At 40.2% G+C, this 16,941-nt stretch overlaps 1 protein-coding gene across 11 annotated transcripts in view; it reads right to left on the bottom strand.

Annotated features, from left to right (window-relative positions):
• The window catches only part of ABI1 (abl interactor 1), a 77,154-nt gene that overhangs the window by 44,935 nt on the left and 15,278 nt on the right, over nt 1–16,941 (bottom strand). For all 11 annotated transcript variants that reach the window (XM_038128175.1, XM_038128166.1, XM_038128170.1 and 8 more), the window contains exon 2: nt 9,122–9,289. In XM_038128175.1, coding sequence (XP_037984103.1) covers nt 9,122–9,289 — 168 coding nt within the window. The remainder of the gene's footprint in view (nt 1–9,121; nt 9,290–16,941) is intronic.

The raw sequence follows: 16,941 nt of genomic DNA, 5'->3' as shown, positions 1-16,941 counted from the left end.
TTGAAGAAATAGCAAGCTGTGCTTCAGTCCTGGGGTGAGACCATGCTGAATTGTACCATTGGATCCATTGTAAATAATCATTCCAGGACACTGTGTGAGGGGAAGAAGCAAATGCTTTTAGGCATGAACAGGTGAAGCTACATTAAACATTAGCACTCATACAAGGATACATTCATTAAGAAGTCACAGCTACTCAGCAGATTCTCAAAGAGGAAGCAAACAACACACAAAACCATCACAATCAATATGCAATTCTGTGGTCACATATTACTTACATTTTTATGCCCGTAAGATGGAATTAGGTACAATATTAGCCAAAATTATTAAATAATATAACTATTTGTTGGAACCAGAATTTAATATTAGAGACAAAAATGACAGCTTTAGTAATCTGTATTTTGGAACTGAGAAAGAGTCACACATATTTTCATGCTGGTTACTTCTATATGCATGGTAAACATTCCAAGCAGGAATGACTAAATACCAAATGATGGCCTTAGCTAATTGTCACTCAAAATGTGCTCATTCAAAACACATTCTGTGTTTTGTCAAAAAATAAAAACCCTATATAGAATACAGCTTTTAAACAAACAAATTTACAGTTTTATTTCCACTATTTCTCTATGGTGGCACCAGCAGCAGAATCAGGGAAGAATTAACAATATTCTCCAGCAAAATAATCTGTCCCAAATAAACAATGTTCAGGGTAACCTATTAAGTTCTTTAGCCATAAATTATATCACCCAACACCATTTCACATTTTTTTGCGCAACAGTAAAGGGAAACTTCCCTTTGTGCTCTGTAACTGTCCCAGTGATGCAGAGATGATGACTGGAGCTCCAGAGCCACACAACAAGTGATTAGTAAGATTAACATAGTTGGACAGATTTTCACACTTCATACACACTTTTTCAAAATTACAAAAAAACAACAGAAGTTGTCCCAGCTTTAGAAGAGCAGCTACCAAGTAATTCATAGACCTCCCATGAACTAACGAAGTGTTCTCTGTATGTATATGACCTGTAAGGGGGCTTTTACAAGACATGTGTAACATATATCAGTGGGTCCCAAAGGCTACTAATAAAGAGAATAAAGTCAAACCAGCAGCAGCATAAAGAGTGGCAGTGTTGTTACTGACTGATAAACACTCATGTGAATCATTACTTGGTTTTCCACCTGCAGATCAAAGTTAACTAAGCACTTAGAACCAGCCAGCAGAAAACACTAAGCAATTCCTATCTGAACAGCACAAGAAGTCCAGCCACAAGAACCCAGCAGGATTTGTTCTTGTGCTTGAGTGGCAGCTTCAGTGATACTGTACAATGAATGCTGTTGCTCATCTTCTTCACAGTAAGCTTCTTATACTCAGTTTTCCCTCTCCATTCCCCCCAAAATGTCAGCTAAAGCACACCACTACTCAGCTGCCACAAAAACCAAAATTTCAAATAGCTGCACTGGATGGCACGGGTACAACAACTGAGTAAATGCTTTGGTAGCTGGCTACCTGCTGTTTTTTTAGGCACAATGTTCTTATCATCTCATACATTGCATTTATACAATTAAAACAATGACAGAGATAAAACTAATTTGATGTAAAGCAAGAACTATTCATATGTGAAGACAGGTGGGTTACTAAGACCTGAAACAGAAGGAAAATCAATTTCAGGCAGCAAGCTAATCAGATGCATCCGAAGGGAAAAAAAAAACAATAAGATTCCTTGGACAGTCCAATATGTGACTTCATATCAGGTTAGTGACGCATTTTGTCTGTGTGGTGTATCTCCTAGATATGAGAGGTTTTCATTAAAAAGACTGCACAAACACTGATGAGTCCTTTGTTACACAAAATTGTCAAAAAGGCCTTTCAGAGTCATGTTCACAGTCCTGGATTTTTGGCTTTGATTTCAGAAAACAAGAGGCTGCATCAGGCCTCTTAATTTAGTATTTAATGAGGTATCTAGAGCTTACAGCAAAATGATCATTGAGCAGAACAAAAGTTTTAATGGTCTAAAACACATTGAAAACTACACATTCCGACTGCCCTTCTAGCAGACAGTGGAATGGGAATAAGCATATGAAGGAATTAATGACAGCCAATGGCTATTAAAGTAAACAATTTTGCTCATTCCCCAAAAATATGTTCAAAACCCTGCATTCCACAGGGCAAAAAAATCCCAAAAAAACGAGTACAACAAAAGTTTCTGGCTCAGTTTCTTCTTCATCAAAGCAACTGCTCTTCCCCTTTACAGAAAGGCTGACATTGTGGTTGCTCTCTCATAGGTGTTCATAACTAAGTATCATGGGAGGGCTGCTTTGATTTGTTCGTTGGTAATGTGCTGGGGTTTTCTTTTTGACTGCATCAGCTGAACTGCACAGGGATTACAGGCATCCTGCATGCATTCATTTGTGGACATGAAGGGAATTTCTCAGCTGAATGGCTGACAAGGCAACTCTTAGACATTATACTATTTTCTGAGCAATTTATATATTTTATGTAGAAGCTGATATGCACAAAGTTGACAACAATTTTCATAAGCAGACAGATAAACAGAGCAAGCACAGCAAAACTTCTTGGAGCCTTGGCCTCTATCAGGGAGAGAACAGGAAGAACAGGATGTGAAGCAAAGGCCACAGATAACTGTCAGCACTTTGTTAGGAGGGAGAATGTCACCCAAGGCAAGCTTAATCTAAACAAAAGGTGCAAGTTTCTTGCCATATTTAGAGTATTTGTGGCTGCTGACAGGCACAGGCAGTCCAAGAGAACCAGACAGAAGTCATTATCTTTCTAATGTATACAACATTAGATGATGCACTAGTTCCTGCTGATACTTTTGGTCTCTCCACACACTTCTGGACATGTGGAAAGGAAAGTTTGAATGGAAGTAGAGCTTAGAACATTTGTAGATATGTGATGGCAGCTTCTGCCCTGACTTTGTAATTATCTCCCCCCTTCCCCAATCACCAATTACTTTCTATAACTTATCATATGCCTTTCAAGGATACAAAGTCAGCTTTTAGGATACATCCAGCTGCTGCAGTGTAATACCAAAAGGAGTCACAGCAGAGATCCAGTGCTGCATCACAGCCCAAAATAAAAAGGCTTTTCCCAGCTCCATGTACTAATCTGCCAGGCTTCAGCTTATGGCTAGCTGTTTAACATTAACTGTCACCATCAGGCAAAAGACTAACTGCAGAGACAGAAACAGACTTAAGTACTACTAGGCTACCATAACATTACTGCTTTGCTTTTTCTTTATCAGAGCAAACAAACACAATTCCTTCAACCTCTCCTTGCAGGCTGCATGCTCCATGCCCCTGACCATCTCTGCATCCCTGTCTGCTGGACTGTCTCTGGTTTCCCTAAATCACTCTTGAACAATGCAGAAGTAAAAAAAAAAAACCAAAAAAAAAACCCAACAAACTTCCAATGAAGTTGGAAGCACTTGGAAAAACCCAGCACTTTCCCAGTTGGAAAAACCCAACACTTCCAATGAAATTGTATCACTGCCTTTCATCTGTCAGCCACAATCTTCCCAAGGCAGCCCCACACTGCTTCACTTATTCAGATAGCCTTGTGGTGTTGGCTCATGCTCAGCACAGCACCCATCAGCACACCAGCTCCTTTCCAACCCATTACTACTCACATGGTCACCTCCCAGTGCATACAAATGCATGTCGGGCCCTACCCTAGGGTGTAGGACCTTGCACCTTGCCCAGTTTGCCAAGGCTTTTGCTGGTTCAGTAAGAGTCCTCTGTACTGAAGCTCTGCCTTTCAGAGTATGAATCACCTTTCCTAACTTAGAGTTAGTCCCAGATTTGTTGAGGATATGCTTTATGTTCTGAATGGTCTCCAAAGAATGTTCTGAACACTGTGGGCTCCAGTACTGACCCTGCTGTTAGTAGCAGTCAGCCATGTGCTAGTTCTGGCTAATCTTCTCTCCAATTAACATCTAGCCCATATGTTCTTTAGGCCAGAGACAAAGGTCAGGGGTCTCAGCATTTACTTCTTTTTAATGAGGCAACTTCAGCATAGAAGAACCTGGAACACTGTACTTTGCAAGCACAGTCACCATTAAGAGGATCTGAAAAGGTCTTTTGCTCCCATCTGTAACTGTACTAAAGTACTTCATGTAATTGCTTGTTTCTAGGCATGACAATCCACATTCATCAAGAGATTTGTCACATTTTCTACCCTGTTTCTACTTCTTGGCTTTCAAACATGAATTAAACTGTGTTGTGATCATACACCGCAACACCTAAATGCAGTTATCACATTAATCCAAAGTACACACACACCCTGAAAGCTCTTTCCCACAAAAACTCCATCATAAAGAGTCACCACTGTACCTGCACTGCCTTTGGCCTCTTCAAACACCAGAGAGGGGCTAAGCATGTAACAACTCTTGTGCTCCTCCTCCCTGTCAGACACCAACTTGCTGCTACTATGGAGCTCACCCCTTACAGCCGCAGAACATGTTCAGCAGGACTTCTCTGGAATCTAACGCACATCAGTCCTGACTGGTAGCTAACCCAATGGAAAGGCCTTAGTATGTGGGATTGTCTATGTGTGATTCAACACAGGCTACAGCTGTAGGACTCAGAAAGCCTGCAAGAAGGCATCTGTGTATCTGCACAGGTGCCCCAACTTTACCTACACAACCCACGCCATAGCAACATAAGGCATTTGGCTTTCTGCTTGCATACAGCACTTGAATTACACATGCAATTAATTAGATATGGATGGTAACAGGCAAGATTCTTCTGAACTAATTCAGGGGAGGTTTAAAATTATTTTTTTAGTTCTAAAAGCTTCTAACTTTAAATGGTAACAAAAAATGTGTGTGTATTTTTTTTTTTTTTGCTGACAGTGATGTTTTCAGAACACCTTTTTTTTTTTGAATAATCCCTATTTCGCATTATAGGAGAGTTTCAGATGCAAAAGAAAATCTTCACACTGAATGTTTAAGGGGGGTAGTGTTTCCTGGTGAAAATTATAATTTCTTTAAAAGGAGACTGTTGCTTTCTTCATGCTTGGATTTAAACACTGAGCTATTTAAAAACTGTTTATGTAGAGGGGGGAAAAAAAAAGGAATAGTTGCTACATTCAGTGCTGCAGCTCTGACATAAACATGAGCGCTGATCTGTTACATTTTTCAGTTTTGACACAGTAAACAAGGATGCCCCTGTCAACCTCTCTCCTCTGAGAAATCTGGCTGTCCCATCTTCATTCTCTTGAACTTTATGGAAATGAAGCAACAAAAAATTTATCTTAAAGTACATGTTGTAAGTCAACTTCCATTTCCGAGAAGAAGAGCTGAGTACAACCAAGAAACAGCGCTGAGTACAGAGGGACAATCACTTTCCTGGTCCTGCTGGCCTCATTACTTCTGATACAGGCCAGGATGGCACCGGTGGTCTTGGCCACCTGGGCACATGCTGCATCAGGTTCAGCTTCTGTTGACCAACACCCCCTGGTCCTTTTCTGCTGGAAGCTTCCCAGATACTTCTCCAAGCCTGGAATGCCGCATGGAGCTGTAGTCCAACTGCAAGTAGCTGGCACTTTGTCTCATTGAACCTCAGACCACCAGCCTGTTCCATTCCATCCAGCCTGACCAGATCCCTGTTCAGAGCCTTCCTGCCCTCCAGCAGACCAATGCTTCCACTTGCTGTGTCTGCAAACTGAGGGTGCTCTCAATCCCCTCATCCAGATCATTGATAAAGCTATTAAACAGGACCAGTCCCAATACCAAGCCCTGAGGAACACCACTGGTGACCAGAGACCAGCTAGAAAGGTCTTTTGCTCTATTCGCCAATGCTCCCGGGCTTGGCCATCTCTACAGTTTTCTACCCAGCAAAGAGCAGACCCATCCAAGCCATGAGCAGCCAGTTTGTCCCAGAGATGCTGTGGGAAATGGTGTCAAAGTCTTTACTAATGTCCAGGTAGACATATCCACAGCTGCTCACTCATCTACTAAGTGGGTCTCCTTGTCATGGAAGGAGATCAGGTTGGTCAAGCAGGACTTGCCTTCACAAATCCATCCTGGCTGGGCCTGATTCCCGGGTTTCATGTGTCACATGTTCCATGACCCTCCCTGACACCAAGGTCAGGCTGACAGGCTTGTAGTTCCCTGGATCCTGCATTTGGCCCTTCTTGTAGGATGGTGTCTAGCACATCTGTTAAGTTAATGCCATCAGTGCAGTCTCGATGCTCGTGTTGGTGCAAAGTATAAACTTAGATCTTTTTTCCCCCCAAATCTTGCCTAACAGGCTAAGTAGGATCCCTTAGACCAGACGGTTTTTCAAACTTCTCCAGAAGAGTGACCAAGTCTCTGCTCTGCCATATCAGACCTTGGAAAGGTCAAGTCAGCTTGGCAACGCTCCAGGTCAACATGAAGGATTTAAACCAAAGAGCTGAGCCCCATGTGCACAGCCCCCTGTACTTGGTGTAGTAAACAATCACATGGCAGATCACTCCAGACCCAGGCATTACAGCTTGAAAGACAACAGTAACTACAAAAAACACAGATGCAGCTGGGCAGATTTTTGCTCTGGCTGCTATGAGAAAGCCATTCCCAGAGCTGTTCAATGCCTCCACCTCAAAAAAGTGCTCCCTCACCACACTGTGATTACTCATGTGCAGCCTCTGTGTTTGTGCTCAACCAGAAACCAAAGCCAAATTTTTTTTCCTATAAAACCAGGCACAATTTCCATCTAAAATATTAGGCTCTAGTAACAATATAACACACTAGTTCATCACCTAACTTTTCATGAGTGTTTTTTCCAGTGAAAAGGATACAAAGCTAGGAAAAATACAGAGTGGCTACTAATCAGGCTTAGCTATCCAGGGATTTAGCTTAGAGTCATTCTGGAGAATATGCATAGTGAACTGAAAAGCAGTATGGAAACAGAAACTGTCTGGGCTCAGAAGAGCCATAGGACTTTCCTCCTTAGAAGAACTATCAAGCTGTACCCTATTTCACAGACAGCTATTCCTTTTTGCAAACCTCAGAATCATGTAATTGACCTGGTAATGCCTCAGTTCTGTGGTTCCAGACAACACTTCTTTGATGAAAAAGAATGCCATTTTGAGAATTTGTTCATCCTCAGACTTTAGAACATGAAAATATTCACAACTGATACAGGCACAGGGAAGGACACTCTGGAGATGCCAAAACATTTTACAACAGTCTATCACAGCAATTGTACAGCCGATTTAAGAAAGGCAGTTGAAGCTCTTGAGCAGAAACACTTCAAAGCAAATAGCTGAGCTGGTATGTATGCATTATCTGTATCCAGTTTAATTCTACAAAATTAGTCTGCAGAGGTTCATTTATAAGCAAGGATTAGTTTCAGGCAAGACCAACCAGGACAGAAACTACAAGCAAGTGACCTTGCTAAACACTCCTCAAAAGCTTTACAAAGCACTGATTGTTCACAGCCTTTAGCAAACAGTTCATGTATCAGGTGACTCAATAGCTTCCAGCATAGTGCCTTCAATCCAAGCAGCAAATAGTACAGTAAGTTAACACCTTTTATGCTAGTATCAAACATCTTGGCCTTTTCCATGGTTAGCCATACCAGTGGGCCAATGAGAATTTAACAATAATCGCTTCACACACACACACTGCAGCTCTCAAACACTTAAGAAAAGATGTGCTCAGTATGAGAGGGCATCCAATGCTTGGGAAAATCTGTAGATTCAGTTCTTTTTTCAGCCATTTCTTAAGAGGTAGTCATGATCCCAACATCTCTGAATACTTCGCAGAAAAAAAATGCTTATCTACAGCAATTTCATTTCCTCCTACTTTCCTGTTTCAGTGGCAGGTACTTTTTAAATACTTCACACAGCTTTTAGCATTGTTTAGTTCTCAGCACATGTTAACCTCACATGCCTTTCTGAGAGGTTTGTTACTAGGGGGGCCCTTCCATATGCACTGGAATCTTCACCCTGCTGACATGCTTTTGATAAAACCACTGTGCTGCCATTTCACAAAGATGTGTAGAAACCACAACTCTAAAAAACCACTAAGAGTTAGCAGGGCTGGGAAGGGAGACAGAGACCATAAGAAGCATTTTCTTTCACGTATTTGGTCTAAGGTGTATCACCAACAGGATGCCAGTTGACCAACTAAGGTTTTTAAATCACTGGCTACACTGTAGAACGTTTTAGGCTGCATCCTGTGCTATTTGTTTACAAAACATCTCAAAGAGACGTAGGACAAAGCCCAGTGAAGATCTGACTGAATTTCAGTAAGAGCACAAGAGAGTGGATACTGGGCTTTTAACAACTCCCTCAAGCCCATTTCAGAACAGCAATGTAAGAGTGAAATAACTGAGTCTTGTCCCTGCCTCCAGTGGCACTAAGATGGCACACACCTGGTTATGCAGCAAGCCACTTCCAGATTAAACACAGCAGACATTTTTGGCTGAGTTAGCATACAATCAGGCCAATGATCAGGTACGAGGCAGGCAGCAGCAGCAATGCTTCCCCCCCACAGAAGCAGGCAGCCAGGGCGAAGCTTCAGCCAGGGAAATACAGGCTGCCACAGAGAGGGACAGACCTATTCTTTCCTGTCATCTATTTCCATGTCCTCACTGCAGAAACTCCAATAATACTGCAGTCACAGTTCAAGTCAGGTCACCTCACTCATTCAACTGCCTTGGCTGGGAAGGAGTCTGGCTTGAACAGGTAGTGGCAGCATGTGAACCCCTCTCCCCTTCCACACAGCACACGAAATTATATCCTGCAAGGCTATGAAAACAAATGAACTCACTGCATGTGTTAAATAAAATACCACCTCCCATATGGCACTTCTAACTGGATTTCCTTCAGAAACAGAATACTTCTCTCAAGCCCTCCCTCAAGCACAGCTTCAGATCTTGAAACCTTAATAATTAATTTAAATCAAATATAATTGCAGCATTCTTGATACAGGAACTATTTTATTATGGTCATGACCTTAAGCACAAAGCATGTTTCATAAATATTAGAAAGAAAAAAGCCTTACCATTTTCTATCACAATAAAGAAGCCAACATAAACTATCCAACTCCGTAATAAGAGACACAATAATGCCTCCTCCAATACTGTCAGTCCTCTATTAAAAAAACAAAGAGATTACCTGGGAGATATGGTTGATGGAGGACTCCATCCTCCGTAGCTGGGACGCTTGGATGTCCAGCAGTTGCAATACATTGTTGGCCAGTGCATTGATCTGATAAGCAACACTGGCTAGAGACTGAGTTGTGTAGGCTTTGGTCTCTTCTAATGCTTTCCTTTTATCTGGAGCCTGTAAAGCAAAACAACAAGACATCTGCTTTAGGGCAGGAAGAGGATGGAGAAAAAGGACAAGAACAAAAAATACCACCTGTATTTGGAACAATCAGTAATCAAGAAAGTCTGGCTGAGCAGCCAAAGTACTTGATCTGCATGAGATTTAAAAAAATCTCAGTCATACAGAGGTGAGAAAGTATTTGAAAAATATTTAACAATAATAAATTTAGATTCCAAGAAACAACTCATTCAGTAGGAAAAACAACACTACTGTGATTTGTCAGAGTTGATTTTCTAAAGCCTGTCCAATCCCTCATTTCTCAAAAAGCCTCCAAATCCCAATGACCACTGAAATGCTCCTTTTGCCATTTCTTATGAGGTCATGCAGCCTGGGCTAATTAAGACAGAAAAATATTTTTTTGAGTTGCATGGCCCAAGTAAGTCCCTCCTCTCTGACAGGATGGGAGATACCAACACCACCTCTACCATGAAAACACTCAGACAGAACCCCTTTTGAAGTACTCCCTGTATCACAACTTAGGAGACGGCAGTGGAAGCCACATATTTCATCTGTCACCCAACTTGCAAACTGCAACTATCCAGAATTTCCTTCCACTTGCAATAGAGATGCACCGCATAAGGAAGAGCTTGCTGTACACAATGACTCAGTGCCAGTTTCTTCTCAATTTTATGTATTTGTGGAACAAACAGTAGACCTCAGAAACCAATAGAAAAAGTCCATACTAATAGCCCCTTCTAATTAGACTTCTATTTTTATTGTTTATTTCTTTGAATAACACTCTACACATATTGTATGCAAGAGTTACAATGTTAAGCACAAAGCAAGGAAACAAAGACACTCCATTAGCATTCAACTGAGCCATATATTTTCCAGTTTCCAAACACTCATTCATTTTTAGACAAATCCTGTCTCTTATTTTTAAGAAGAAAACCAGAAGGCAAGCTGTTCACATACATTATAAAAGTTGCATCATTACCTAAATACTGCAACATGTTATGCTATGCTACATTTTACTTATATATTTTTTAAACACCAGTGAGTTCCCCCCAGTCCAGGAATTTTGTTCATATTCGTGACTAACATTCCTAGTAATATTTGACACTTATTAGTGACACTTGACACTTGGTTAATGCCATCCTTCAAATGGAATTCATATACAGATGCCTTCTAAAATGTGAAGCAGCAAGAATTGGTTCCATGTAATCTGCTGCCAAAAGGCAGAACAGCTATTGAATGTACTACAGACAGACTATGTAAAACTCCATTTTTTAGTATTTCCAAATGCAAACAAAGTTACCTTTCATCTAAAAAAAGGTATTGACATTTCTAGCTGTCAGGAAAAATTAGCAAAAGTCACTTTGCTTCTTCAGAAAACATAACCTGCAAAACAATTACTAAAGGTTCAAGAAACCAATTTCTGAAAGCTGGCTTTCCAAAGAGGAATTTTAAACTTCAACTCACAACTAGCAGTGACTTTAAAAACACTGCCCTACTGAACTACAGCCTAAAGAAAACAACCGATAATTCATACCTGAACTTCTGCCACTGTGGAAAACGGTAAAAATGCAGGTAGCAGATCACTGGTGTCGGAAATAAAAGGTTTACTGAACTAGATACAACCAATAAAGCAGCAGTCAACATTAGTGTAACTTCATATAAACTCAAGTGGAGATCTGCAACCTTTAATCAGTTTTCTTATTACAAAGTTTCAATTAAATGCTATTAGGCTAAACACTAAGAGGTGACGAAGTCACAGCACTCCACTACTGAGTGTTGTCAAAGAAGAAAACTTCAGTGTATAGTAAGTTTCTTTTCATCTGTAATTATTTGTTGATTAAATGTCTTGCTCTCATTTGCCTAAGGACCAAACGTTGTAGTTATTTGCTCAAATTACTACTTTGGCAGCAGGATTAAATGAACATAGTTGAGATGTGGAATGTATTTCATGTCCTGTAAGAACTAGATCAGGAACATTTTCAAGCTTTGCAGATAACTCAGGCAATTTCAGTTTGCCGATTAACAGTTTAGATTAGAACTAACTTGACATACAGTCTTTTGCATTATTTTAATGTGAACTGCTGGCACCCACAAGATATAAGCTAAAAGCTTCACAGACAGCAAAGACAGGAGGGTAGAGGAAGAAGCCAAGAACTGTGTGACAGAAACAGGAGGGAGCAGAGAGTTCCAATGTTCTTCAACTGTTACTTTCACATCACTTCTTAAGCAAAAGCTGAAAGTAGACTAGAAGACAGCACAAGTGTTTACATTCAATGTAACACATAAGCACAATTTTGAGACAACACAATACAAAGACTGTCACCTGACTGCTTTCCTAATGGTTCACAATTACTTTCCAATCTAGCATTAAAAGCTTCAAAGAAATTGTTTTTTCACCAGTTGTCCTTGATATAAACAAAAATTTGATCCCCTTTAATAACAAAATGGATATTCTTTACAGAAGATCATAGCTTTTAAAGTTTCCCTTCTGTAAGCTCCCATCTCTACCCCAGTTCACCTTTAACAGCCATGTGACTATGACAAAATTGCTGTTTCAAACTGCCTTCACATAACTAGATTTAATACAAAAAAAAATTTTAAATAAAGCCTCTCATATAATTTCATGGGGTACATAAGGAGTTAAAACTGCATGGCAGTCCACACCGCATACCATGTATTTTTGTCAAATGCAACCTGTATTATAAAGCTTCCTTGAAGAGTTTACATAAATACTATTGTGAAGTCAAAACTGGTTCTGCACCCAAGCAATTGACACAATAAAAACAGAGTAGAAGCTCAATTACTGAGTCTTCAGTTCAGTGACATGTCAAGGTCAAATGATGAGGAACCTCTCCATCACTCTACAGCTGATCTTTAAAAGCCACATCTTCCCCTCTCCAACTGCCACCCACACAGGCACACCCCCACAACACTGTGTGTGCATTGTTCAAGCCATCTGCCCTCCCATCTCTCTCACGGCTAATTCCCACCATGTGCCAGTTCATACAGCACACAGCATGTACAGGCTCCCTCCACAAATCTCACCAGCTCACACAGCAAAATCATCTTCAGAAGCCAAACTTTCCCCTACAAACACACCAGTCCATACCCTCAGGACCTGCTGTCCAATCTCTCTTCTCCCTCTTTCAACTTCAATTCCATTCACTGTGCTTGAAACTCTCTGTAAGGTAAATTCCCCCACAGAACAACCGGTTCCATTTGACAAAAGTCAGAAAGCAGCTTATCAGATCACACCAAAGCTGGCTGGCCTAGCAAAAACAAATCAAAATGCCTCCTTAGTACGTGGCATGCATTGCTCCACATTTTTCTTCTTCAAGCTGTTGGAATACGTGCAAATTCAAGCACAGAAAAACTCATCCAGAATAAACTACTAACAGAGAACTGCGCTAAACCAGCCCAATAATCCAAATAATAATTAAAGAGCTCTGAAGTACTGAGTGCTCAATAGCTGTTCAGATGCTTGGAGTTCTGTTGCTGGGCTTGACCACTCTCAGCAATCAAGCTAGAGAAACAGCTTTACACTTAGTTCTATTTGCCTCTGCTGTCACTGCTTATGCCCCTTTAAAATGCAACACTGCAGTACATTTGCATTTGCTTCACAAGCAAACACAAGAAAATTGCTCAGTTTTATGCTTTGGTCTTTTTGAAAAAGAATTCTACCTATCATTAGTCGATTAAAGATAAAATTAGGATTACTACAATCAGTTGCCACAGGAATTCAACAATCTCTATCGTGCATCACAGAATGCAACTATGCAAAGTCATCAATACATTCATTAGTATTCTCTTTTGTTCATCGGTCATGTATCTATCTTTGGTATTTACAGAATGCTTTCTGATAACACAAGCACTACAGTCGAGGTTTCCAAGTCCTGTTTTCTTCACTAAAGTCTTGCCATTTTAGCTCAGAGACCTGTATCAAACCACCCAGTCAACATTTTTATCTTACGGGCTTGTATTAACTACAACCTACAGCACCTAATTTTTCAAGTCAATAGGAGGTACTTTTACAGAATGCTGAAGATGCACATTCCTGAAGTGCCTTGGAGACTCCTAGACATCAGTACTGTAACCTGTCTGAGAAATACCTGGGGACACACCAAAGTGGAAGGAATGGATTTCTGAAAAGTGGTTTCCACACTCAGAAAACAGGAACACACCTCCCTAAACCAAGGGCTTGTAACATGATGTGGAACTTCAGATATGTGAGTCTGAAGTTGCTGCTTCACTGATCTGATAAGGTATTTAACAAATCAAAGCTGGTCTTGAGGGTTTATTTGTTACTTCTGAATGCTAATTGCAATAAGCTTGGACATCTCTAAAGTATTCACAATATATGTTCTTAGACCAAGTATTTCATATCCAAGCAGTAGTGATGTGTTTTAAAAGGTTTAAATATGCCATATACACTAGATGAGACTTTTGGATCAGGAGCTAAATGTAATTTATGTTGAATATCATGTCCCTAGATCACTGCAAATAACTGAGAAGCTATATACTGAAATAAGTAGGTACCCCACAGATACAGGTTCTACCTAGTCTGTTTTTCATAGAGCTTGTCAGACTGCTTTGTAAACACAGTGCAGCAGGGTAGACTTTTTGGCTGTTATGGATGGTTATTACATCAGAGTATCAGTTATACATTAAAGAAGAGAGAAACGCTGACAAGTCACAGCAGCAAGTGCCACAAGTTTCTATACTCTGAAGAACTTTCAGGAGCCAACTACCTACCTGGAAGCTATCCAAGCAGATCTACACAGACTGTGGTTATTAGTAGCAGGTACTCAGCAGGAAGCATTCAGGGTTTTTATCACCACAGATATAGCCTTAAGTGCTGTATGATATGACATTCCAAAGTGGCATGGGAAACTAAGGTTTTAAAATTTACAAAAGGGGTTGCTTATATTACATATGCCATGCAGGTAAAAATAAGAGTATCAATCAGGTGTGTCAATTGTCTCCTGCAGCAGGTTTACAGTACTTGTGCCATACAGCAATTCCATTGAAGAAATTCTCTCTGCAATACATTAGGCTAGGCAACACTTCAAGGGGATGGATGATGTGCTGAGTGCATCCCAATATCCACAGAGTTATATCTGGCCTGGAATTTACCTGCCTACAACTTGGACTGTTCTCCACTGATCAGCACCACAATTCCCCCACTGGAAAGTGAAGCAAGCCATCAGAAGGGTTAGCTCAGAAGTTCCAAACTCAACCCTTGTCCAATGTGCTAGGACAAGAGATAGCCTCGTCTGCAGTGCTGTGGGAGGGTGTAGAGAGTCACCAATACACCTCAACTAATGTCTCTGTTCAACTTAAGCAGATCACTATCCATATTCTTGTAACTGGAAGCCCTTGCTCTGCCATTCATATCATTATTATCATCAGTAAAAACAACTGTGGGAAATTTAAAAATCAAGCATTTATGTGGGGACAAAGAACAGGAAGGGACTTAGTCCAAGTACAGGCTGTTAAAATGACAGGACCAACCCAGCCTCCATACGAAGCAGTACTAAGGCCAAAAAGTCACACATATTTCAGACCACTGGCAAATCTCAACTAAAATTCTGCATCACAGAGATCAGTACTAAAGTTCATGCAATACAAAAATGTTCAAGGGTTTTACTGAAGTGATTTTTATCATAATTTGTCATGTTGTTGTAGTTTTCTACCATTCCTGAATTTCTGCAATTTGTGCAAGTAAAAGCTCAAGATTTTAATTACCCCACAGCCTGCAAGCTATTAATAGCACCATATTGCAGTCACTGAACATGTCCACCTCCTGTCCAAGGCCTCTCCAGGGGGCTGGCAGTCAATCCTTCACTGACAGTGAAAACAAGAAATAGAACAGACTATTCAGCACACTTCTCTCTTCACATAGTGAGAAGTAGCATCAAACAGAAATATCAAAGCTCTTGATCACTTAAGCAACTAATTGTTCCAGGAGTATGGAGGAATCTGAAAGCCAGGTAAGGTACAGAAGGATGCCTTACCATTAAGAGCAAGACATCCAAGACATCTCTCACTATGGAAACCTCAAAACTAAAACCAGCATGATTAAAATTCTTTCAAGTTCATTCAGTAAACAGCAATTCTTTGCATCTACTAAGGCAGAAATCCTCAATAAACACAGCAAAGCTAGCATCTGCCATTCAACTCAAGGGAATTTCCTTCCAGCATCTAAAACAAAAAAACCCACTGGTATGAAATAATACCATGTCTGTTGAGTTTCTCCAGATAAGATGCTATACTCAGCTATACAAAACGCAGAGAAACTGGAAGAACTTGAAATCTCTTCTCCCCAGGTAAAGACCTTGCGCAATAAAGCTGGCATTCATTCAAGGCACCAGAAGATGAGATGATCACCACCACCACTACACCACAGTCCACAAACAAGATTTCAGTCTGTTTCTTTTTAGAAACACTATCTTGACAAAAAACATTGACTAGTCAGCTTCTTTATCTCAAGGGTCAAGACACACACACCAAATTACTGTTTAACAAACACATACCACAGTGTAACCAGCAGGGCCTGTAATTCCCAAACTCTGTTTCAGACAAGCCCTTCCCCCAAATCCTGTATGCAGGAGACAATCAGCTAGAAGCAAATCCTTCACTTCCATCAATAATATTCCCCTGACCAGTCCTGAATAGCCTTGATCACAAATTAGCATTTCTATGGGCTGAGACAAAATTTAGTCTCTCACTGTCTCCTTGCCGATTTTCTTTTACTTGAAAAGAAAGTTGTTTTCCATTCTGTTGATTAACTATAAATAGAAGAGTCTCAATTTTTAAAATTATCCTCTTTTTTGAGGAAGGTAGAGGGAGAAAAGCTTCTTTATTAAGGGGAGAAGTAAATTGCAATAGAAAGTTTAAGGGACATACTTTTATCATTCATATACACACACACACGTATACTCACTTAAACAATAAATAAATTTTAAAAATAACAACTGAGGAATTCCATTTTAATCCAGGCTGCAAACATTATAGCAAGAAATAAATCTCTCCACTAGGAATGTGATTTATAAAGCAATGCAGACTCTGACAGATGGAGCCTGGGAAGGTACATGCCAGCTGCTCTGTTAGTAGCATTTTCTGCCCGATGCAACAAACAAGGTTCATGTTGGCTCTAGACTAAGCCACTCCCCTTATTAAAAACTTATCTATATAGATATAATTTATATACTGTATGTAAAAATACTGTTGAAAATGTAATTTTCAGTTCTTCTGCCAAATGAAATCAAAGAGATGTCTTAGTAAATATGTTGGCACAATACATTGTTACTGTCAGTTGTCACAGTCTGTCTATACAGCCATAACTGCATGCCACACTGAACTCAAGTGACAGAAGCAGACATGCCCATGTGTCATTTTCACACAACCCTTGTACACTCAATTAGTAAGGCTTCAAGGCTGCACACACAGCAAGGGCAAGAAATTTGGTCCAAGTCTTACATTCTGTATTTTACATGATTCAGACAATATAAGCTTCAGTACAGAAACCACGTATTTCATTCCTGTAAAGCACTTCCCAATAGCTGCACATACAGTTGGTCCAAAACTACACCTTGAACTTTCTTGCAGTGTCTGATTTGTCTTATGACATCAAACACAATTTTCTTCAG

Source organism: Motacilla alba, chromosome 2 (assembly GCF_015832195.1).
Source record: "Motacilla alba alba isolate MOTALB_02 chromosome 2, Motacilla_alba_V1.0_pri, whole genome shotgun sequence".
Taxonomy (NCBI): domain Eukaryota; kingdom Metazoa; phylum Chordata; class Aves; order Passeriformes; family Motacillidae; genus Motacilla; species Motacilla alba.
Note: the sequence above shows the minus strand (reverse complement) of the source record. Positions and strands in the feature narration are given on the sequence as shown.